The sequence below is a fragment of the Chelonoidis abingdonii genome, chromosome 3 (assembly GCF_003597395.2).
Source record: "Chelonoidis abingdonii isolate Lonesome George chromosome 3, CheloAbing_2.0, whole genome shotgun sequence".
In the NCBI taxonomy this organism is placed as follows: Eukaryota; Metazoa; Chordata; order Testudines; family Testudinidae; genus Chelonoidis; species Chelonoidis abingdonii.
In genome coordinates, this window is record NC_133771.1 from 78,690,746 (window position 1) to 78,716,506 (window position 25,761).

Consider the following 25,761-nt stretch of genomic DNA (forward strand, 5'->3'; position numbering starts at 1 on the left):
GAAAAAAAACACCCCCGAGAGCTGCAAGATACAGCGCTATAAAGGCTCAGTGTAAACAGTGCCGCAGCACTGGGAGCGCGGCTCCCAGCGCTACAAGCTACACCTGTAGAGGATGTGGAGTACATGCAGCGCTGGGAGAGCTCTCTCCCAGCGCTGGCGCTGCGACCACACTTGCACTTCAAAGCACTGCCGCGGCAGCGCTTTGAAGTTTCAAGTCTAGCCATACCCTGAGATACTGACCTCCAGTGCAGGGAGAGGGAGATCACATTTAAAAATCTTTGCTTAAGCACTCCAAGTCCTCATACTCCTATATATGGACCCATATAAGAACTAACAGGTAATCTCATCCTACACAGCTACAAGACTATACCTCCTGTGGCTGATAATTCTTCTCTCACTTCCTGAGTGGAGAATGTGCTGGGTTCACCAGACTACAAACTCAAAGTATTTTTTCAATGTAGTGTTTCTTCTTCTTCTCCACCACTCCATTAGAAGTTATTTGGACTTTACCTTCTTGAAACCATTCACATTTCAGCTACTTCAAATTCAACAAACTTTCTTTTCTCAAGTTAAAAGATGAATAGATTTACTCTTCTTTCTAATCTGCAGTTACTGATCGGGGAGGAGGGGGGATTTCAAAATAAAGAAAATTTCTGAAATCAATTTTGCAATCCATACATAACAGAATAGAGCATATTCGGTTGTTTATTTTCAGTAAAAAATATTTTGTGGATGATTCCATCTGTTGAAGAATATCTGATTACATGCATTTCTTATAGATGAGGTAAAATTATGTAAAAGGAAAAACTGAATTTTTGTTAATTCATCCTGTTTTAAGTTATTTCAAGTAGCTATAAATTTAGAACAAATCTTCACAGTAAAGTTAGTTTCAGTTACAGCTTCTTCCATTCTAGTATGCTGGCTAATATTTCAGAGCACCAGCCAGTTAATACTAGCTTCAAAATACTGCTACCATGCTCCAAATAAAGTAGGCTGACATCTGATTTCCAGTTTATAGCCAGCCATTCTCTGATCAGGCAATGTGATCTAGAACAAACTAGTAGGCCACTAATTAGCTTTGGCAAATCACTACTGCTATACTTCCAATGTTTTAAAGTAGACTTCAATAAACAAGCCTACCACCATTTGATGTAGTGACATCTTATGACATTAAAAATAAAATGTCTGGTCTTAATAAAAATCCAATATTTTCTTCTTTATAAATTTTTGCTAACAGACTCAGTGAGCAAATTTTTAGTAGGGTTAACCTTTTTTTTCCTATTAAAAGTAACTGTAGAGCCAAAAAAAGGTGTATAATTAAAAATATCTTACAGATTATATATTTTTAGAAATATCAGGGCTTTCCTTTTTCTTTGTTGGAAGTCCTTAGTAATAATTTTGAAGGACTTACAGAGTGATGTCACCCAAGGTTGTCAAACTTGCTTTCTAAATGCAACTTTTCCTCTATCAAACTGAGGGAGAGGGGATAATGATTTCTATAACAATCTTAGCTGAATCCTACACTAAGAGAGAACTTAGCTTCCTCTTCATTTCAGTTTTGTGGTAGGGGAGAGATTAAGCTCAAATAATAACCATTTCTATTCAGACCTTTTCTTGCCAAGGACCTCCAGCTGAGAGGAAGTGAGGACTGAATAGTCTTCATATTTCAAAATGTAAAAAACAAACAAAAAGGAGAACTTTTTAAAGAAAGCTTGAAGACCCTTTCAGATATAATAAAAGGAGCAAAAAAGGACAAAATTCAACATTTTGTTTTAGCTTCATAACTTCTCTTTAAATATACTGTAAAATATAACAAAGATTAAGGGCTCTTTGATATATTTTAACATTTCATTAAATGTAATTAATATTAGTAATTTTACAAATTACTAAAAATGTTCTAAAATCCAAATACTAAGCATACTAACAATCTTTTCAGAAAGAATTAACTGATTCTAGTTCTAATTAAGAGTTATACCAAAATTAAGGTATAATTAGAAGCTGAAACATAATTCAATTTTTTTTTAAAATAAGCTGCAATATTTCTCAGCCCATAAATTAAAAGAGTACAAAAAATAAAAAAAAGGGGTGGACATTTGGAGCCAGCATAGTCTAGTGGTAAAGCAATGTGTTATCTAGTGGGGTCTGAATGTTTGGAACGAATTCCTTCATGCCTGGGTAAGAATGGGCTGATGTTCTGAAAAAAGCATATTCCACTTTTGAGCCAAAGGATCACCCTACACTTATCTCTAATGATTTTTTCCAGATGGGCCCAAAGGAGGCATATGTTCATCTTCATTACAGAAGCAAGAGGAGTAAGGAGGATGGAAATTAGACTCCATACTGATTTACAAAAAGGTACAAATGGGAGTGTATTTTTCTTATGCACTACTATACAACCTCCAAGCCAACTTTGAAAATGTAATTCCAGGCCTTTAATTTATACTGTGATTTAAGCTTCTTTTATTACTGTGGTCTAATATTGACTGCTGCACACCCATTTTTTTCGTAATATTTTTGCTGCCCATTGACATTGAAGTTGTGAAACTCCATTGTGCAGAGTGAAATTAAACACAATGTTATATAAACAGACAAACCGCTCCCAAGCTTTTCTTATTTATTAGCTTAATAAGAGTGCCTTTCATTCAGTGGGGCTAGACTTTTATTGGAGCAAAACTTCAGAAATCAAATAGTTTATTTTGCCAACATCACATTTTCTGACCTTTACCTTGATTGTTTTTCATCATTTTCAGTAAATATTACTAGATAATTTTAACCACTAGCTATAGAACGTTGCCATATACTGAAAGAATTTCCTAGCTACCTATTAAAATGTCTCTCTGAAGAAGGTTCAATATCTCAATGAGATCAAAGAATCAGCTAAAGGTAGACCTATGACAATAATCTCTATTAAACTGCCTCATTTTATTGACATTATTTGAGGTGTGTGTGTGGTATATAAAAATCACTGCACCTTCTGTTGGTCAGACAGATATACCCAGTCAACCCCCGTTTTAAATGGCTTTCTAAAATGTAAGAATTTGAAGAAGGGATTGAACTGTTGTTGTAACACAAGCTTCAGCAAGGATGATAGCTTACTGTATTAAGCAATTTCTGTGTTTTTTGATCAGTCTTAACTAGGAACGCTATGATCTTGTTCACCAAAATCTCATTCTTTTAATGAAGCAAAGCATTATCTTTAATAATAATGCCTGTATGAGACTAAGCTCTTGTTCTATGTTTGCAATATAGATGTTCTGTTTTCTAAAATGCAGGACACTTTTGTTGTAGAGCAGGAACTGCAGAATTACACAAAATAAATTAATGTACATTCACCTGAATCAAATGAAGCAGACTTTTTTTTAGCTGGATTCAAATTAGCAGCCGTGTTAGTCTGTATCCGCAAAAAAAGCAGGAGTACTTGTGGCATTAGAGACTAACAAATTTATTTGAGCATAAGCTTTCGTGGGCTAAAACCCACTTCATCAGATGCATAGAATGGAACACACAGAAAGAACATATTTATACATACAGAGAATATGAAAAGGTGGGAGTAGCCATACCAACTGTAAGAGGCCAATCAATTGAGACGAACTATCATCAGCAGGAGAGAAAAAAAAACCTTTGAAGTGATAATCGAGATATCCTCACACCTTCTATGGGTTATTTTAACATGGGGAAATAGATTCAATTAGTGTAATGACCTAACCATTCCCAGTCTTTGTTCAAACCTAAGTTAATTGTATCTAATTTGCATATTAATTCAAGTTCAGTAGTCTCTCTTTGGACTTTGGCTACTCTCACATTTTCATGTTCTCTGTATGTATAAATATCTTCTTTCTGTGTATTCCATTCTATGCATCTGATGAAGTGGGTTTTAGCCCACGAAAGCTTATGCTCAAATAAATTTGTTAGTCTCTAATGCCACAAGTACTCCTGTTTTTTTTAGTTGGAGAATTTATTCGAGTTTATCTAAAATTTAACCTGTGAGGACCAGACAATAGTAATACAACATATTTGTGCATACAAGGCTCTATTACTCCAATTCCCTCTTTGCCAGGCTCATAAGTAGCTAGAAGTCTATTTCGTAGCTTACTGAGAACGTGCAGCAACAAGGAATTCTCACTGGTTAGGCCATCATAATCACATTACACCACTATATATTCTTTACATGGTGCTTATAAAGTAGTAAATTAAGTTTATCATTGCAGTGCTACCCTGAAAAATGAGTTTATAAAAATGCCAGGATGGAACTCAGTGTTTCTACTTTTAAAACAGAGCAATTTTTTTATGGAACCATTTAAATAAAATAAAGATTTTTTTTCTAGGCTCCAGACTTGCAAACTCATCTGAGTTTGCTGAATGTCAGTCTGTTTTCTTTCTGGCTCATGCATCACCATCAGCAACAAAGGATTCTGCAAGCGAAATGCTGCCCTCTGTTATACCTGTGCAGCCGTTTGTTGACTTCAGTGGGGTTGCACAAGTGTAACTGAACACACAATTTCCTGCTAATGGGGACTTGCCTAACAGTTCTAGTATTGACGCATGAGCCTGAAAAGAATCAGAATCTCTCTCAGAGCTGCGTTTGTTCTACCGGGCAACAGGTGTAAAAAGTAGTGATAAGAGTAAGATTTTACTAAAGTCAGCAGCTATCATTCTAAATAAAAAAAGCTGATCAGGTGATCAAGGTAACATTTTTACACAGTCACTGTAAAGTAAAGGCCTGATCTAAAATTCAGCACAGCTGGTTTTAAATTTTTTTTAACACTACTGGATTTGTTGCACTGTTTGAAATCTTGAATTATCCATTATCTGTGCGCACGCACACACACACCAGCTGTCATTTAAGAATACCTCCGTCTGGTCTGAAGTTGACAGGTGATCACACTTTTGCTGAGGCAGGCCCCACAGTATGAAACTTGCTTCCTCCAAAATGTTCTATTTCATCCCTCTCCACTTTATAAAAGCATGTTATTGTTTCCCTCTCACCCCTCAGATATATACAGAATAGTTGTTGGCCCCATATTTAGTAATGTTCCTTCCAATCTCTTTGCTTAAAAAAATAAATAATCCTCATCTGTTTCCAGAAATTTCTGTTAAGTGTTGTATTTTTATATTATTACATCACATTTTGTTTTTATAAAGTGAGAAAGTATCCCATATGCTTTTTAGAGGGTAAAAATGCTATATACGCAAGATGGTTGTTTTTATTTAAATCCAGTAAATATGCATTTGATATTTTCTTCTACGGTACAAACACCAAATGAAAATCAAGTACAATAAAAAGTGCACCAGGCATACCCAAACCTTTGCAGGCAAATTTTGAGAGCAAAATAATGCCTGGGGCGGGGGCAGGGAGGAAGAGAGACATGAAAATAATGCAGGATCACCTACCTGAAATGGTCAATCCTGCTTCAGTTTAAAAGCTATGTGTGGTTGTACAGGATACTAGAGGTTTAGGGCAAAGTGAGCCACTCACCATGGTCAACTGTGTGTCGCTACCCAGAAGAGTTTTTTTTAGCTCACAACTATTTCATACCAGTGCTGGTTTCTGATCAAAATAAAAAGCTTTGGGATACTGGAGGATTTCACAGAGTTCTTTTTTGTGCAGGGGTGCAAGCAAGAACTATAGAGGGCTCATTACAACTTGTTACTATAATAATAGGTGTTCCCATACAAAGGCATTGAGTGGTGTACAGCAATTTCACAGTAAATAAAATTACCACCACATTATAACACTTCATACTTTTTTAAAACATGAATTGCAACTGTATTGCACTACACTGCTCTATCATAACCTACAGATTATTTTACTTACAGTGTAGTCCTTTAAACATTTAACTTTCAAATATTTGATCCAGTTATAGCACTTCTACAGCTGTTTTAAAAAATAAACTTGTTTGTGCCACAATTAAATACACCCATAAAGCAACACTGTGAACATTTTCCACCCTAAGAAACATGCATTTCTTCAGGGCTTGCAAGTTCTTCTCAGTCTGGAGCCATATGCCATCTCAATAGTGCTTCAAGTCCTTGCTTGCTAGGCCCTTTTAGTTTTGGATCAAAGCCAAAGCAAAACATCACAGCACAGATTCACATTTCAAAGCTTAAACACTTTTTAAAAAACACATACATACATTTGACACAGGGTAGCCACTATCCATATATTTTATACCTATTATATTACCTTCCGAGAAGCCTGAAAATTAAATCTTTTTAACGACTTTTTCCTTAGCTTCTACCCACCACCTGTTCTTTAAAAAGCCCGTTGCAGTTAATTGGAGTTCAAGCCAAAATACTGAATGTATAAGGATAAATGTCAACTAAATTTGTGTAAGTTATGCACAAATATTTTAAGTGTTTTCACATTCAGGAAGGAAAGTAGTTGTTTAGAGTGGTCAAAAGAGGTTTTACTAGACTGAATGGGATTAAATTTAACAATGACAAATTGTAATGAATATTAGAAAAATGTCCAAAGTGTGAAATCTATTAGATTGTAAGGAGCAAAGTCAGACAGACAGACAGATGCAACTCCCACTGGCTTCAATATGAGTGATACACCTAAATAAGGGATACCACCATCCAAGTGTCTCCGAAGTAGCAACAGTCCCATCACTTGAGTTATTTAAAACTGAGTGGAGAATATACTACTGCACTGACAGCAAGGAGTAGTGACTTAATATATCTTGAGATATTATTAATAATGCCAGATTATGGGCTTATATTTTAGTCTGATCCACACTAATCAATAAATTAATATTTTTTAAATATTAGAGATTGCACCCTTTGTAACTTTCTGTTAAAAACAAAACTACTGATTGCACTTACTTTTGACAGAGCTGGCTGAACAAAACTTTGGGAGAAAGAGGGCCTTTGCCAGCTTCCCTCATACTGTGAAGGAACAAGAACATGGCTGAAGTCAATGGTCCAGGGCTTGAGAGGTTCACCACCAAAGGATCCTTTGGAACAAAAGTTGAATTATGTATCAGTAACATGGATGCCATTAGCCAATATAACTGATGCACAAGACTTGTTTTGTAATTAATACATTTACATTAAAGATCAATGTAACTGATAGTAAGGCTTAAAAAGTTTAACTCAATGGTTAGGAATTTATACATCAATTTCAGAAGTTTAGTTTATCTTGACTGAATCTTAGTCAAAGAAAAATCCCATATACACCTTTGTTTCTTAAAAGAATAGTTCCAGAATCAAGCAACTTTTCATACTGACATATAAATTGTTGGTTAGTATTAATTCAGGGGGTGAGGGGGGAAGTGGCTTACTAACTGAAGACTGAAGTGAAATTTAATATAACTTAGTGGAACGTATAGTAATGAATTTATTAGCATTGTTTTCACATACAGATATATTCCTCATTAAATGTTCAGAAGGTCTAGATCTATCCTATTTTATTTTTTCTCTTTTTTATGTCAATTGCATTTACAGGGTGGGTTCGTGACGTTGGAATAATCCTGTCAGATACTTTAGAATCTCAAGTGTTGTCAGCACAGCATCTATGCATATTTCTCACTTCTTTCATCTAAGACTGGCTTCCCAAATTCAAGGCTTGAGTAAGAAACCACACCAAGATGAAGTCAAAGGAACTAAACAATATAGCTCAGCTCTTACTTCTCTTCCCTGTATTTTGTACATTCTTGTGCTATAGTATTTTAGTAGACATCAGATTTTGTAGTTTGTAATTTTTCCTCACCTTCTATCTCCTATTTGCAAAGAAATAGCAATTAAGAAGGAAGGGAAGTAATCTAAAATTATATGACGACCCACCAAACACACTACTGTAACAGACAGATGAATTATTTGGTAGCAGTAAAATTAACTACATCTTTCCTATAAAATTAACGATTTCCTTTATTTTAGACTTCTGGAACATCATAGTTGACTATTACGAGCCCCTCCCCATTTTCACCAAAACTAGTTGTCAAGCATATACAAGTCTTCTTCTAGCCTTAGTCCCATCTTTATCGGGTCAGCTCTTGGAGTCCTCCTTCTCCATTCCAGTCTGTCTTGAAACAGTTTCTCAGAAACTCCACAGCTAATCAGATCCTTTTGCATGACATTCATCCATCCAGTTGGGGGTCTTCCAACCCTTCTTTGACCCTTCACTTAGAAGTTTAACACCTGGTTTCCAATGCACTCTTCCAGTTTTCTTTTCACATGTCGAAACCACCTAGGACCGGATTCCGTCCACTTTCCTATAATAGGTATCGTCTTTATACTTTCCCTAATTTGTTTGTTCCATATATGGTTTATCCTTGTAACTCCAAGGATCCATCTTAACATTTTCATTTCCACTATATTCAAGATATGTACCTGTCTCTTCCTCAGTGCCCAGTGGTCAGACCCATACAAAAAGTACAGGCATGATTACCATCTTATAGATCAGGGGTCGGCAACCTCTGGCACGCAGCTCGCCAGGGTAAGCATCCTGGTGGGCCAGGCCAGTTTGTTTACCGCTGTGTCAGCAGGTTCGGACGACTGCGGCTCCCATTGGCCATGGTTCACTATCCCAGGCCAATGGGGGCAGCGGGAAGCAGCGCGGGATGTGCTGGGACAGTGAACCGTACCCAGTGGGAACCATGAGACATAAAGGGTAACAAGAAAACATTCTACAATTACATTAGAAGCAAGAGAAAGACCAAGGTCAGGGTAGGCCCGTTACTTAATGAGGGGGAAAAAACAATAACAGAAAATGTGGAAATGGCAGAGGTACTTAATGAATTCTTTGTTTCGGTTTTCACCAAGAAGTTTGGTGGTGATTCGACATCTAACATAGTGAATGCCAGTGAAAATGAGGTAGGATCGGAGGCTAACATAGGGAAAGAACTAGTTAAAAATTACTTAGACAAGTTATGTCTTCAAGGCACCAGTGCTTACTGAAATACATCCTAGAATACTCCAGTTGACTGAGGAGATTTATGAGCCATTAGAGATTATCTTTGAAAAGTCATGGAAGACAGGAGAGAGTCCAGAAGACTGGAAAGGGGCAAATATAGTGACAATCTATAAATAAGAAAATGAGGACAACCCAGAGAATTATAGAGCAGTCAGCTTAATTTCTGTACCCAGAAAGATAATGGAGCAATTAATTAAGCAATCAACTTACAAACATCTAGATAATAATTAGGTGATAAGTAATAGTCAGCATGGATTTGTCAAGAACAAATCATGTCAAACCAGACTGATAGCTTTCTTTGACAGAGTAACAAGCCTTGTGAATAGGGTGGAGGTGGTAGATGTGGTATATCTTGACTTTAGCAAAGCTTTGAATACTGTCTCACATGACCTTCTCATTAAAAAAAAAAAACATAGGGAAACGCAACATAGATGGAGCTACTATAAGGTGGGTGCATAATTGGTTGGAAAATCATTCCCAGAGAATGGTTATCAGTGGTTCACAGTCATGCTGGAAGGGCATAACGAATGGGGTCCCACAGGGATCAGTTTTGAGTCTGGTTCTGTTCAATATCTTCATCAATGATTTAGATAATGGCATAGAAAGTACACATAACATCTGTGGACAATACCAAATTGGGAGGGGTTGAGAACATATTTGCTTTTTTTTTGGCAACAGTATTACACTGTTGACTCTCATTTTGCTTGTTGTCCACTGTGACCCCAGATCTCTTTCCACAGTACTCCTTCCTAGGCAGTCATTCCCCATTTTTCAAGAATCAGAGGGGTAGCCGTGTTAGTCTGGATCTGTAAAAGCAGCAAAGTATCCTGTGGCACCTTATAGACTAACAGACGTTTTGAAGCATGAGCTTTCGTGGGTGAATATCCACTTCGTCAGATGCATGTCCGACGAAGTGGGTATTCACCCAAAAAAGCTCATGCTCCAAAACGTCTGTTAGTCTATAAGGTGCCACAGGATACTTTGCTGCTTTTACAGATCCAGACTAACACGGCTACCCCTCTGATTCTTGAAAAATGGGGAATGACTGCCTAGGAAGGAGTACTGTGGAAAGAGATCTGGGGTCACAGTGGACAACAAGCAAAATGAGAGTCAACAGTGTAATACTGTTGCCAAAAAAAAAGCAAATATGTTCTGGGATGTATTAGCAGGAGTGTTGTAAGCAAGACACCAGAAGTAATTTTTCCTCTCTACTCTGCACTGATTAGGCCTCAACTGGAATGTTCTGTCCAGTTCTGGGTGCCACATTTCAGGAAAGATGTGGACAAACTGTAAAAAGTCCAGAGAAGAGCAACAAAAATGATTAAAAGTCTAGAAAACATGACTTATGAGGGAAGATTGAAAAAATTGGCTTTGTTTAGTCTGAAAAATAGACGACTGAGAGGGATATGATAATAGTTTTCAAGTACATAGAAAGCTGTTACAAGGAGGCAGGAGAAAAAAATTCTTCTTAACCGCTGAAGATAGGACAAGAAGCAATGGGCATAAATTGCAGCAAGTCATATTTAGGTTGGACATTAGGACAAACTTCCTAACTGTCAGGGTGTTTAAGCACTGGAATAAATTGCTTAGGGAGGTTTTGGAATCTCTATCACTGGATATTTTTAAGAGCAGGTTAGACAAATACCTATCAGGAATGGTCTAGATAAGACTTAGTTCTGCCATGAGTGGAGGGGACTAGACGATCTCTCAAGGTCCCTTCCAGTTCTACAGTTCTGTGATTTTGTATCTGCTGATTCTGATTCCATTTCCTCAAGGATGCACCTCCATCTTTCTAAATCTTCCACTCTGCTCTCCCCCAAGAGCACATCATCTGCAAAAAGCATGCACCAAGGTGCCAATCTCTTGATGCTTTCTGTAAGTGCACTGAGCACCAATGTCAACAAGGGGTTCAGTGTCAATGCCTGACGATTCTGACTCTTATTAGAAACTATTCCATTTCTCTACATGGCCTAACAGCACCCTCATACGTAGCCTTCAGATATCTGTTTCATTCTCATATACTACCTGATGAATTCTCTCAGAATGTGGTCATAAAAGTCTTCTGAAGATCGATAAATACCATCTGCAGGGTCTTCCTCTTCTTATTTTCCACAAGCAATCAATGCAATGATTGTACTGATGTCAAGCATATATGATAAAAGGCCTATTTCTTGCATCAGCTACTTAGTATATGAAACTCAAGTGAAAGTTTACATCACACTCTTGTGCTCTTAGATCTGCTTTACTCTTATTCCCAAACTACCACATCTGCACCTTAACTCAGTGGGTAAGAGAGATACATAACTTCCTCTGCTGCCTGTTTCAAAACAGTGCTAGCCAGCATTATGTTTCCTTAGCCCTTGGAATTCATAGATGTTAAGGCTAAAAGGGATCATTACAGTCTGCAACATACAGACTGAAACCTCTCGTTGAACTACTAGAGAGGATGTTTCTCTAAAAGATAAGCTTTATGATGCATAAATGCATATGGTATTCTTATTTTTATAACAACAACAACAACAACACAAAACAAACAAATAAATGGGAACTTGAAATGCAAGTAGAAACCCATCAGCTTCAATATTATTATTGTTTATACAACTGTAGTGCTCCAAGGCTCCGGGTACCGCATAAACCAATCAGACGACAGTCTCTGCTCCACAGATCTTGCAATCTTGAGAATTTAAGCTTTCATTAAAAATAAGTTACAATTCTAACCCTTATGGTTAAGTACGTGTCATATGAAGCATGAACTGAGTTTAAACCAGTACAATGCTGTCTTCCTAAACCTGCTGGCAGAAAGCTTTAGAGACTCTGTTGGTGCTCAGAGCTAAGTTATCGATATTCACTGCTGCCGTTCAGAATCCTGTGAGCACCAGTGAAACTGACAAGAATCCTGTTAATGTCACAGTGTATTTCAAAAAGCTATGAGCAGCAGCAGAGGCAGGCAACTGAGCAGAAGTGTTCCAAAGCAGAGAAGCAATGTGTATGGTAGAACAGAGTCCCACCACCAATCCCACCCTTCTCCCACCAACCAGAAGGCTGCTGGGATTGCATAAGGAACAGGAGAGAATGTTTCCACTCTGTTCCATGGCCAGATAATGCATGCAGCAGATGGATGGAGAGAAAGAGGTGTCAAGTTTATTAGATATTCACTAACCAGAGTCTACAAAAGATAGGACACCCTAAAAAGGTCCAGGAATAGCAGCCCAATAAAAACCTCAGCAACTTGAGGAACAGGAGTTTGATTTTTGACTTGGGGGCTGCCCTGAGTAGTGGGGCCTCTTATACTGGTTTAGTGCTCTGGCTATTCAGTTTTTGTAAATTTCACAAATTTTATACAAACGGCTGGGGGTAAATTGGAATGAAATTTTTTAAACATTTAATGAAGCACAAACATACCATTTCTTGTACTGTGCATGTCAAAAACCAGATTTAATGAGAACTGAAAAAAATCTACTACATAACACTCCTTTCTTTCACTCCTTCTTCAGGTCAGGCATTATTTGCATTCAGTTATGCTCCTGCTTTAGTTCAGCAGAATATCAAATGGGGATTATTTTTTCTCTTTTAATGTTGATTTTACAACATTAACTCTACAAAATAAGTGAGGTTGTATGTATTGTAGACTAACTGAGAACTAAATGACAAAAGAAATTGTAGACCAAGGGTGTGATCATCATCAACTACTCTCAGCCTACTTTACCTTTTATAGACATTATTCTGATCTGGGTTTCTCCCATTGCACATTTCACACAAACTGGACATTTTACTACACACCTACCAATTGCGCATCTTCAGCTTGACTGATTTTTAACTTTATTCCCTTTTCCTTCATCTCATACATTAGTTCATTTAACATGTGAGTCTGTGCCAGATTCTTAAAGAGAAAAACAAAAGGAAAAAGTTAGACACAACTAGAACATAACTTCTTCAGTCACAAATTCTAACTGTTGGCATGTACAAAAATATATTTAACAGAAAGACTTTAGTGGGTATTGAATCGGGCCCCAGGAAAAAAGTACCTCCTACAGGAAATAGGTCTCACTGTTATAAAAGGTGTAGTCATTGTTGGTAGGTCTCTAAATAAAAATAACAGAAGTAGTTGGAACAGCAGTAACACTGTCTCTGTACTGGTTTGTTTATTGTTTTCATTTATTATTTTTAACTTTGAGTTTTCCTGTTTGTCTAAGGCCTGGTCTACACTTAAAAGTTAGGTCAACACAGAAAAAATCAGTCAAGGGAGTGGAAAATCCATCCACTGACCAACATAACTATGCCAACCTAACCCCCAGCGTAGACACAGCTATGCTGATGGAATAATGCTTCTATTGATGTAGCTACTGTTGTTCAGAGGTGGTGTTCTTATATTGATGGGAAAACTCCTTCCATAGGTATAGCAACATAGCTATGCCAGTATAGTCTCTGTAGTGTTGACATATGCTTCAGAGGGCACTGTGACTTAGCGTAACAGCTTTTGGTCACACCCCTAAATATATAATATAAAAAAAATGAGAAAAAGTCAATAATTCAACATATCTGACCTTTACTAAAAATATAGACAGAGAAACAATGTTGGGTTAATGTGACTTGGGCTATTCTACACATAGATTTTGTACTGGTATAACTATTTCCACTAGAGGTGTACTGTTTTTCAAAATGAATTAGGCCTGGTCTACACATAAATGTTAGGTAAACATAGCTATATCAGTGAAGGGTGTGGGGGAAAAACAAACACCATACCTTTGATCAACATAGCTATGCTGATTTAACACCCAATGGAGATACAGCTGTGTTGACAGAAGAATGCATCTGTCAACATAGCTACCATCATTCAGGGAGGGAGCGTTCCCACACTGATGGAAAAACCCCTTCCACTGGTATAAACTGCATCTATGCTATAGTGTTATGCCAGCATAATCTCCGTAGTATAGCCAAACCCTTAGTTATTCCAGTACAACCCTAGTGTGGATGCAATTATATTGGTATAAAAGTGCTTATGCCAGTATAGCTCATGAAGTATAGCTCTTCCCATTAGGGAAGAAACTATATCAACTACTATAAGTACTTTTATACTGGAATACGTGTATTCATGCTGGGGGGGGGGGTGCTTATAGTAAAAGCAATACAATTCTTATGTGCAGACAATGCCTAGGTGCTCAACATCCTAACTCATAAGTAAAACACCCTTTTCACTCCTGCAGGTAGGACAAGTTCAGTGCATTACTACTCATGGCTACTTAATATGGAATTGCAAAGATCACACACTGAATTGCAACTGAATACAGCTACAACCCACACACAAACATGATGTGTAACACCTCACATTTTCTTCTGTTTCATTCATTTGTAAAGCACTGCTGACACAGTGTTTGTTACTGAAGAAACTATTTTTCGGGGAAAGGGGAGGCAAGGAAGGAGGAAAGGGTTGGGAAAAAGCTGTTAGAATGAAATGTCAAAAAGCAATAATTGAAGTGATAACATACAAATATCTGTTATAAAATTCACATTTGTAATGATTAAATTAAATATTTCTAAAATGCTAACAACAAGGAAAGCTGGTGTCATTTTTGCATCTTACCTGCATGACAGCATTAAAAAAACATGTATTTCCTAAATTATTTATTCCCTTAACTGGAATTGATGCGCCATTTGCAGAACTTCTTCCTTTCAATGTTTCACTTCCTTCATTATTTTCTTCGCGAAGTCGTATAATTTTTGATGATGAACCTATAAATAAAGCTATAGATTAACGTTAAGTGACCCAAAGATAAGCTATTTATGCTTCGGATATTTAGCATGAAATATTGATTCCCATTACCTAAAAGTGACACCAGTTTGCTTGACTGAACAGTTGGATTTAAAGTTATTAGAGAGAGAAAAAAAGGAAAGGTTGCAAACATGCTAGCTTTTATGTAAAAACTATTTCCAGTACTCAATATGAGATTGTTAAATATGTCTGGTATGGAATATTATATTCAATTGCTACGATGTCTATTTACCAAAAATAATAGCTTAACACTGTATAGATCATGAGCTCTTTAGGGCAGGATCTGTCTTTTTACTATACAAACGCACCATGCCTACCACAATGGGGCCCTACACCCACCCAGAAAGTACTGATACAGGCTCTAATGCTGAAAACTTTTACAGATATGGTTCACTTAATGCAGAAGAAGTAATTCCATCGACTTTAGTGCTTAACTAAAGCTAGCATGTGCATTAAGTGTTTGCAGAAATGGGATCTTACTTACACCCTGTTTCCTAGTTCACTCTTTCCACTGATTTATTTATTTATTGCAATGTATAACATAAAACCTTTGCTACTGTGGGTACTTTTGACTTTCTTTAAAATAACAATACAACAAAAACAAAATCAGCGGTAAATCTCCCAGACAAACTCTACCACCAACACAACCAATGGGTGATACTTTTCCCACCGAACTTCTATCCACCATAAAAAGACAAAGAAAAACAAAAAACTCCATGCATCTGCAGCCTCCACCCTCTTCTACCACCCACACAAAGAGATGGGTCTTGCAGCATGCCCTTTCAGTCACTGAGAACAGTAAAGACTTCAGATTTATGTGCATTATACACATACTAGAAAGACCAGGCAGTAGTTATTACTTTGCTTTTAGGTGCTGTTGAAGGGAGGTGTGCAAAAGCTCCCACCTGAGTACAGTGAATCTCTCTCAATTACTGTACTTTGTTCAATTTGGCTTGTATAACCCATTCAACAGCTGGATATGAACTGTCATCTGTTTTCCCAGTTGGCACATTTACTTCTCCTGCCCCTTGTCACTGGCACAGGATCTGTTAAGTTACACCCAGCTGCATAAGATGCTATTTGTTTAAAATTTAACAAAAAACAGATTTAATAAGCCTTAATAGAATGTGCTACCAGTAGTTTCCTTGTATTTTCCCAGTTGCCTTATTACTTAAATAGACAAGGGGCAGTGAAGTTAGGCAGTCATTAACTTGTAGCCTAGAGGTAATGTAAAGACTTGAGATACACTACTTAGCCTAGAATTCTACTAGCAACTTTCATATTGTCATGATTGCTCTACAAAATATGAACATTACTGACATCTACAGCGTTTTAAGTATTGATTAACAATGCATGTCAATGTAAACGAGTTATGGACTTAATGGATGCCAAGCACTGTGATGCTGCAATCTACATCATGACATATGAATTCATATATTTGTTCTAATGAGTTACACAGTGAAGTCTCATTAAAATGTTCTTGAGAAATAACTAACAGACCTATTTACATTAATGAAATGCTCATGCCAAAAGGGTATTTTATGTATACTCTTAGGTACTTACTTCCTTAGAATGTGGAAAAATATAACTAAATGCAGAAAAAAGTAGATGAAATTTAAAAAAATATCTATTGTGGCTGACCACAAACCTTTGATGCAATTTGCATGCACTCCTTAAGGATAGCAAGGCATAATTATTTTTCAAGTTTGTCAAAATGCAGTTAGAGGCATTTGCCATTTAATTTTTCTTTTTTAAATGCTCTCAATGACACAGTCTACGCAGCTTACAAATATCTATTCCGGTGGTGTGGAAACTGAAGACAGTACAAGGACACAGCAAGAAAGTAAATTCTCTTTAAAAAAGTAGACAGAATGCTTTTGAACACAACAAATGATACACAGCTTGGGAACCCTTCATAATTTAAATAGGCTCCCACAAACTAGGATACATGCAGTAATATCCTTTCACTGACATGCTTACAAGCTGCATGCTACTGTGTTCTTGCAACAGCGCCATCACATAAAACTCCTAAGGTAAGAAAAAGTGAGAGAGCTTGGTGAGGGTGGGGGAGAAAAATCTCCAAATATCTGCCACCTGAAGGTACTGTTCAGCATTGGAAAATAAATAAAAATCACTCCCCTTCCCCCTGTCACACACACTAAAACAGTTCTGTACGTGAAGAAAATCGATGGTTAAACAAAAAAAGCCAAAACAGTGTAAATAATTTGTGTATTGGTATACCACAGTTGTTGCATTTATCCATCAGCATCCAAAAACATCTGGGACAGCATCTTAAAGTAAACAATGTTCACAAGGCCATCTGGACAAAACTGCGGGCAAAAATTAAAGCATAAGCATATGGAAAAGCAGATTTTTCTCTTCCCTTTAGCAGTACAGGATGACAAATGTCAAACCTAGATCTGTCTACGCTTCGCTGTGCTATGCTTTGCAGCACCACCTGGCTCTCCTTGCACAGCCACCAAATATGGACAGCACTGCCATAGCAGACCATATCTGCAGGGCAAACTCAATAAAAGCATTTCACTTCATGGTTAAATGGCAGCTTCACACAAGTAGCAAGGTTCCATTTGCTAAGTCTCACATGTAAATAATTTAAGAAAAAAACAAAATCAAAACAACGATGACCAATTTTGTTACTAGACCTGAATGCTCGTGTAATTACAAAATACAGTAAACCAGAATTATAGATCTGACTGTCACGTTAGCTAGATAAAACTTATAAAGATAAAAAACAGAACTAAATAAACAAAAGCTGTATACATTTTATCAGTGATTCCTAGGAACCTTCTTTCCTCCACAGAGATTATAAATATTGCTCCCACCCCTCCCCCCCATCTTTAATAGATTTTCCCAAATGACATTTTCTAAGAATAGGTATTTTTGTCTGGAAAAAGTCTAAACAGACACAGTCGTAAACTGGTCCAAGTTCAGACATTATTGCTTAACTAGCTCATTTGGTATAGTGACTTGTAAGCACATTTATACATCTACAGGATCTCTAATGCAAAAGGTACAGCATCTATTGAATCCATACAGGAAAGCCCTAAGTTCAGTGATAAATGGCAGTTGGGCCTTGGGCTGGAAAGGCTGAATACGTTTGGTGGGCATGTATTGAGCTGGTCAGCCAGCCTCCAGCCAGCTTAATAAGTGATAGTGGTAATAACTGCAATTACTGATTGTTAACAGTTCTAATGACTTAAATTTCAGGGCTCTACTCAAAAAAATAAACCAAGGCTAAAAGCATGCTAGAGCCTAACCTTTAAAAAAAAAATGGACAGTGCTTACGTACAAAAACATTTTTACAGACTTTTTGATCCAATGTGGCGCATATTCAAAATATTTTATCATTCCTCTTTTAGTAACAGAATGTGACTTTTCAAGCCAATACAGACACAACAAAGGCTCTATAAAAAAAAGTTGCACTCTTCTATCAAAGCAGCTGTATGCTACTACAAACACATACCAGTATAGATTCACAGGTTCAAGGATTAAAAGAAAAAAACAACTTCCTTCCATAAAACCAAACCAAAGGAAATTATGATAAAGAGAAGCTGTATGTAAAACTATTCATACTGACTTTCAAACACCAGGAAACAGTCTAAAAATAAGTGATGGTGTAAATAGAGATTTTAAACAGAACAAGGTAATACATTTACATGGGACTCAAAACACTTCACAAAAATGTATCTTACATAAAAAAAATTGCAGTGGGCACCAAGTAACAATAGTAGTTTGGCCAAACGTTTTTTGTTTTTTTTGGTTGGTTGTTCTTTAAATTGACTGGGACTACTACAATACCAAAAAGTTCCAATTCCCAGCTAACCAAATGAGAAATAATGCATTTCCCTAAGTGCAAAATAAATGTAAATAGAATAGTTAAAGTATATGTTCCTAATTCTGTTATACAACACTTTATTTAGAATTAATTATCTTGTGAACCTACACATCCATTCTGTTAGATCTGTACATGAGGGAAGATATTTCAAAAAATCACAAACGCACTGTAAACTAATCATCCGCCTCTGTGAGCATAAACTGCTTACAAACAGAGATCTTTTTGAAGACAAGTATCTAACAGAGTTATTCCCATCTTTCTTCCAGTTCCTTGGCTTTAGTCCCATGATCAATAATAACGTGCATCATACAGTGCAATCCATTTGAACTGAATGAGCTTAATTGGGAGATTGTCTATGGAACTGATTTAGGCAAACAATATTGAACTGTAATGACTGCTACTTAGTCTGGGCAATTATTACCATATATATTTAGCATAATGGGAACACATTTAGCCAATGTCAATTAAATTGTATTTAGCCAGGTGCTAAAATATGTATGAAATTCTAAATTCAGATCTTTAAAGGCAAAAATTACTAAGTACAAATTCATATTAAGAAAAAAAATTAAAATAAAAGTGAAGTACACTGATTTTTTTTCTTTTATACAGAATATTATGTGCATCATATAAAGTATTTTCAGACCTTAAAAAAAAAGAAAATCTCTTCTCTGAATTGGGACAATAGTCTTGTGCTATGTTGCTTTGGCACTGGGAGAGTTACTTAAGGATGTAGTATGTTAAGAAAAATGTTTCAGCATTAAAGTGATTTGCAAATGGGGATAAAAAGCATTTGAATGTTAAAAAGCAGACTAGAACAAAGGAGAATGCAGAGTGAGAGGTGGGTTTTCTTGTACTTTGTTTTTTATTTTTGTTTTATATCAGAAATATCAAGCCTCATCTACTGCAGGTCTGAGACCTGATTTTGCCACCTCTTTGTATAGGGTTCACTATTCCACACCCATTAGTGATGCACTGTTTGTGGGAGTTCATAGAGTCTTAGAACTTTTGGCCCTGCAAGGGGCTGAGCACTGCTATCAATGAGAGCTATGAGTGTGCAGCACCTTGAAGAAACTGACTCTTAGGAAGGGTAAGAGAAAAAGTAGAGAGAGTTGTCTAACTAATTTGGTAGTGCTTACAAATAAAGGGCCTGATCCTGAAATTCCTCCACTTGCAGAACACTCACTGAAGTCAACAGGAGTTGGGAAGGTGAAGGGCTTAAGGACTGAGCCCAAAGTAACTAAAACCACATAATTCATAAAAACTGGAGATTTTTAGTTTCTCTTCACAATTCAGTGGAACATTTAACAGGCACAATAAATCTTGTTAGCAAAAACTCCTCAATTCAGTTTATGCACTGGGTTAAAACTTACCAGTCCAAAGTTTAAACAATGCAACTCTGAAGTATGTAACTCTGACTTGCACAAGAAACTCTAAAGATTTATTGTAGGTTTTGTATCAATTTATTTTGATAGTATTTCAAATATGTGCAGTGTGTGCATGCTTCAGAAATATTTTTGCTGAAACAGAAATGTATCTGGGGATACAGATGGAATGCAAACAAAAACATAAACGACAATCAATTTTTCCTTCAACTGGGGGATTAAACATCATCTGTTTACTTTTTCAATGCAACTTTTTTAAAAAAAAATTAAAAATGAGAGTTCCAGGAATATGCACCCTTATTCCAAGGTCAAGCCTTTTCTATTGAGTATATCTCTGGTACTTCAGCTGAAGGCCTTCATGGAAAAAGCAAGGTTAATAGATTTCCTTTCTTTTTTAGCAAATTCTCATCATGCTGCATTATGAAATGCTACTAAATCGCCTAACACTCCTTTTTTATTTAAAAAAGGAACTAAAACTAGTTTTCTCAATATCGTACAATCATGAAAACCTATCCCTTAGAAAAAAGAAATATTCTCTTCTTAAATGGCTGCCAATTTTTTGTTTTAAAAGCCTAATTTTTTCTTTCAGTGCTAAAATAATACCAGGATTAGAGAAAGCAAAGTAGAGTTTTATATCTATGCATCTGCCAGAATATAATAAACTGAAAATTATGTCTGGTTCTTTCATAATTGTGCAGCTATTCAATCACTAATTTTGAGTTTCTACTATCAGACTATTTGTACTTTTGTTCACTACTAAATAGATGCAGGGGAAAGACTTAGGGGGGAGAGACAGCACGAGAGAATCAAAATAATTCTTCAGTGAGGTAAATTATTTTGTTATAGCAGCACTAGGAAAGAACAAATTTGTCACTGAGTTGTCATCTCATTTTTCCCCAAAAAGTAATCTGTTTTCTTAATTTACAGCATCTCCCAAGGAAAGGTCTGTATTTGTCAAACTGAATTTCAGGCCAACAACAGAGGTACTTTTTTTTTCAGAAGTGTATCCTCTCTTATTTTGGTATGGGGTACATTTAGTATTATCATTTTGCTTGTTAATTTTGTTTCTAAACATAAGGGCTTGTCTATACAGCTTCAACAAAATACACTAGGAGCGTGGGATTTGTAAAGCACTCTGACTGCCTGGTGTAGATCCTGCTGGCATTCTCTAAAGGATACCTGGTTCGTATTAGCTTTTAGATACCTTTTACAGCATGCCAGCAAGATCTAAAAAGGACAAATACAGGTTAGACAACTTTACAAATCAGCCCTCTCTAGCATGCTCTGCCAGAGCAGTGTAGGCAACCCCTAAATCATGGGTGGCCAAACTTACTGACTCTCCGAGCTGCATACAATAATCTTCAGAAGTTTGAGAGCTACAAGACACTCACAACCTGGCCTGTGGGGCGGCGCCTGTCATGGCACGCACCTGGCTGAAGCCCCAAGGCCTGCCCTCCCCCCCGTGTGGGGTTAAAGCCCTGAGATTCCACTCCCTGCAGAGAAGAAGCCCCTAGCCCACCACCCTGCCGCAGGGCAGAAGCCCAAGCTCCCTTCCTCCGTCTGGTAGGCGGAGAATGGGGATTGGTGGGGGCTTTGTGAATAGCACTTTAACTGTAAAAGAGTTGCATGTGGCTTGCAAGCCACAGTTTGGCCACGCCTGCCCTAAATCAATACAACTGGTTAATCTGGCTCCTTAAATTTTGAACTATATGTACTACAAATTAGTTAAGAAAAAGCTGCCATTTTTAATTCAGTGTAAAACACGGTCAACTCAAATATCCACCCACAAACGTGGAATAGGGGTAGTTATTCAGAAAACTTATTTTTCCCTGATACGTTTCTAAGATTGGTAATTTGTGTGAAATTGTATTGCTTTTCTAGCTATAACAGAAACTGTACTATATCAATTATATCTATGAAAATACAAATCAAGTTCCCAGTTTTCACCTATTGTCAGCTTCTTCAGCAGAGCAGCACAGCACAGCTGAACTTAAAACAGCAAAAATCCATTCCACTACTTGGCCTCCCCAGCAGGGGTTGTGACTGCAAAGCCTGAGAAGCTCTTCTCCTTTCTCTTCAAAAACCACACTGGGAACAATCATCTGTGACAGATTTAACTTAAAATTTTTTTTAAATCAGTCTTCAAACATTTATATCTCTGCACTTCTATTGGGACAAATATACATAATTTTCAAGACTGCAAAATAATTTCTTCTTCCCCAGAAAACAATCAGACACTCAAATAGTAGCATCTCAGCATGGTTCCTGTGTAGTACATGTGCATTATGTTCCTGTGAAGTTCACAAGTGTGCCATCCTGACAATACTGCACCTGCCTTCCTGGGAAAACCATCATGGCCTGCTAACCTTTTCTACAAAACAAATTTCTGGGTGGTACTCTCTAGAAAGAGTCCTGCTTTATTCTTCCATCTTGTGCCCAACATGACCTCTTAACCAAACAGACTTAAAAAAAATAAATAAAGACATTGCTGGGTACAGCAAACCATAGGATCAGATGCGAAAACCACACAGCTGCAAGCATTCTTTTGGGAACCCAGCATTGGAGTTCATCTCAATCGCTTAATGTAATTACAAAAGTCAGTCATGTAGTAGTAATGTAATTTGCACATTTCTGCAGCTGAAGTGAAGTTCAATCTTTATGAGAGACTGAGTAAAGGCAGAGGTCCTGCTGCCACACTATTCCACCACATTAGTACCAAATGACAAGCATTTTGCTTTTGTTTATCCTCCAAGATGCATTAATTAGGAAATCTATTCAACCCACCCTCTCTTTCCAGTTTTAAAATGTTTTACTTTATCTTTATATGGATTCTTGATTATCAAGAACTTGACAAGTATAATAGCTAATATTCATGTGCATACTGTATTTGTAGAGGCTTGCACATATTTGTATGCTATGAAGTGCCATGCTAATCAGTTGTCAGAGAACAAAAACACACAGATATTAGACTGTATATTTAATTATAGATGTCACAATTTCTGCAATGAAAAATAAGTAGCAATTTTCCCATTTCAGTATGCTTACTCACAGATCAGAAGAAATGGGGGAGTAAGGGTAGAAAATATAACAAAGCCAAGATTTATTTTAAAATATTTAATAGCAGGTTATTGGAAGCAAGTATTGCAAGTTAGTAGTCAATACTTTCAGATTTATCCATTTAAAAAAAAAAAAATCACATTTACTAGGATTTTTCTTAACCTCATTACCTGACCATTACAAAAACCAAAATCTTCTATATTGTATTAAAAAATCAAAAGGGAAAAATAAAAATCAACTGAACTATGAAATAAGCATTTAAATGAAATTAAGAATTATGGTGAAAATTACTATTTAACAAGAAATAAAGGCCTCAGATCTATCCAAAAAAGGCAAGAATATTCAAAATTCACATATTTAATTCAGACCATTATATTTTATCCCCTTTTCTGTTTGTACACTAATGTGAGTTAAGTTTGGGTCTCAGTCAAGATTTTCGGTATGTTGTCTGTTTTTTCTACCTTCCAAGATCTAATAAGGGTCCAAGTTAAATTCTTTTAATGGAAAATTTTTTTAAACTTTGAATTTAATAATCATTTAGCAAACAGCAATCGCTGTAACTAAATTTATCGAACTGGAACAAGACAGTCAACCTTGTTCAGAAGTGTCCCCTCTCACCAGTGATTTATCAATAGATTAACAATTCCCAGATTTTTCTGGCAGCTGTACCAATTCACCAGACTAAGACCTCAGCTCTACCAGTCAGAATCCTCTTCTCTTCCTCTGTATCACTAAAGAAGCAGGGAAAAGAGGTCACAGGCTAAAGATACAACCTTTGAGTTCAGTCTTTCTAAGTGTTGCAGGCACTGGCCCTGATCTGAACCACTTAAGCATGGGATTGAGTGCTTTGTTGAACAAGGGTCAGAAAACTGGTCACTGTACAGGATCCAATCTTCTGCATTAAGTTTTCTGTTTCTTCAAGCTCCAAATCCTGCAAACACTTAAATACATTTGACTTTAAGCATGTGAATAATTGCACTGAAGTCAATGCAACGACTCACAGACTCAAAAAGTTGTGCATAAGTGTTTGTGGGATTAGGTCTAATTTTGCACTCACAATTACATGGACATAGACAACTGGGGACTTCTGGGAGAAAGGAGCTTTAGCTCACAGGCCTCTCCCCAAAAAAATTTTAGGGACTCCCCTGATAAAGGAAACACTGAGTTTGGAACAGAAGCTAGCTTATCTCACTTTATTAATAGTGGGAAAATTTAGTTCTAGTACTAAACTACTCACTGAAGCGACAGTCAACTGCTATTATTTTATTATGTTTTAACTTTAGCTCGCACTCCAAAATAAAAAAAATAAAAATTGTCTATGTCCCTGAATTAAACTAGAGGAAATCAAAAATCCAGCAACACATCAGACAGTGCAAAGACGTTATTTAGTGCAGCACCAGTTGCACCATACATAAACTAGAATGAATGAGACAGCAGCAGCAACATACTGAAGCTCACCAAAAAAACTGAGCTTAGTACATCACTGATTTTAAATTTCGTTCTCTATAATTCAGTATTTTGTGACATTACTCCTTCATTCAGAAAATGTCTTCACAAACACGTTCATCTTCAAGAGTTTTCTGTCTTTTTGGTATCTCACTTTTAACACCTGCATTCTGAGACAGTGTTGTTAAAATTTGATTTTCTTACTCTTGGATTAAAAAAATAGGGCATACTCAATGTGCTTCTAACAAACAAAAAACACCCACATATAAAATGCTGTTCCTTTGCATGAGCATCGGGCCCAACATGACTTGACAATGATTAAGATTTAAGATTAAGCTGGCTGGTAATTTTGGGTGTCCCATTTTCAGAAAGTGATGAGCAAAAATCAAGACACCTTAAAAGCATTTCAAATTGGCACCTAAAATTTGAGGCATCCAAAATCATTGTGCACTTCTGAAAATCTTAGCCAGAATCTTTTTTATTTTTTGTAAAAACAAGATTTTATTAATCAAATTTAAGTATTTTACATTCAATTATTTGAAACAATTACCACAGTATTTAAGTACTGTAGTTGCAAATGGAAATATCACAGCCTTTTATCTGTGCATGAGAACCAGACATTAAAAATAGGACTATAAAGAAAAGTGAAATTGAATATTGTATTTTCGTTGTCCAAAATGAGAGAAACACGTACAGTAAAAACAGCATAATGAAGAAATATTTTTAAAACACAATATGCCATTATTTGTAACTGAAGTGAGAAAATCAGATTTTTTTTAAACATGACAACTTGAAAGGGTCTCATTCTGAGATGATCACCTGGAAAACAATTTCCACTAAAACTAACAAGAGTTATGCACATGCACTGAGAGGCATATAAAGACCTACCCATAAGGCTGTATACCTCTGATCCTATCCCTAACCAGCTGATCCAACTATTCTCTTCTGTGAACGTGCAATCAAAAGTCTTTTCCACGTCCGTCCCCCTTTCCCCCAGTTACGTCTAAATAACATGAAATCTGCCCAGTCCCAGTAAAGCTTTAGGTCTGAAATGCTGCAGCAAGACTTGTGTCAGTGCTTATATCACCCATCTCAATCTTCAAAAGTGCAAAGGTGAGCAGCAAGTATACCTAATTATCTCCAATATATCGGTACAAGAAGACAGACACATTAGTTGATGCTTTACGAGCCTGATACCGCTAAAACATACTACTACACATAGTACTAACTTGTGCAATTAATTTCATAAAGTGATTGAAAGCACTACACACATCCAGCAATAAGCTTTAAAGAACTGATGTGCAAACGACATAAATAAAAAAAGTAAGCAATTGTG

General features: G+C 36.6%; 1 protein-coding gene across 1 annotated transcript in view; it reads right to left on the bottom strand.

The window, feature by feature from the left end:
* USP45 (ubiquitin specific peptidase 45) overlaps positions 1 to 25,761 on the bottom strand; it is a 111,079-nt gene that overhangs the window by 63,224 nt on the left and 22,094 nt on the right. The window contains exons 6-8 of the mRNA XM_075063853.1: positions 14,496 to 14,644; positions 12,699 to 12,794; positions 6,826 to 6,956 (exon numbers count right to left, since the gene is read on the bottom strand). Of these exons, the coding sequence (XP_074919954.1) occupies positions 6,826 to 6,956; positions 12,699 to 12,794; positions 14,496 to 14,644 (376 nt within the window). The remainder of the gene's footprint in view (positions 1 to 6,825; positions 6,957 to 12,698; positions 12,795 to 14,495; positions 14,645 to 25,761) is intronic.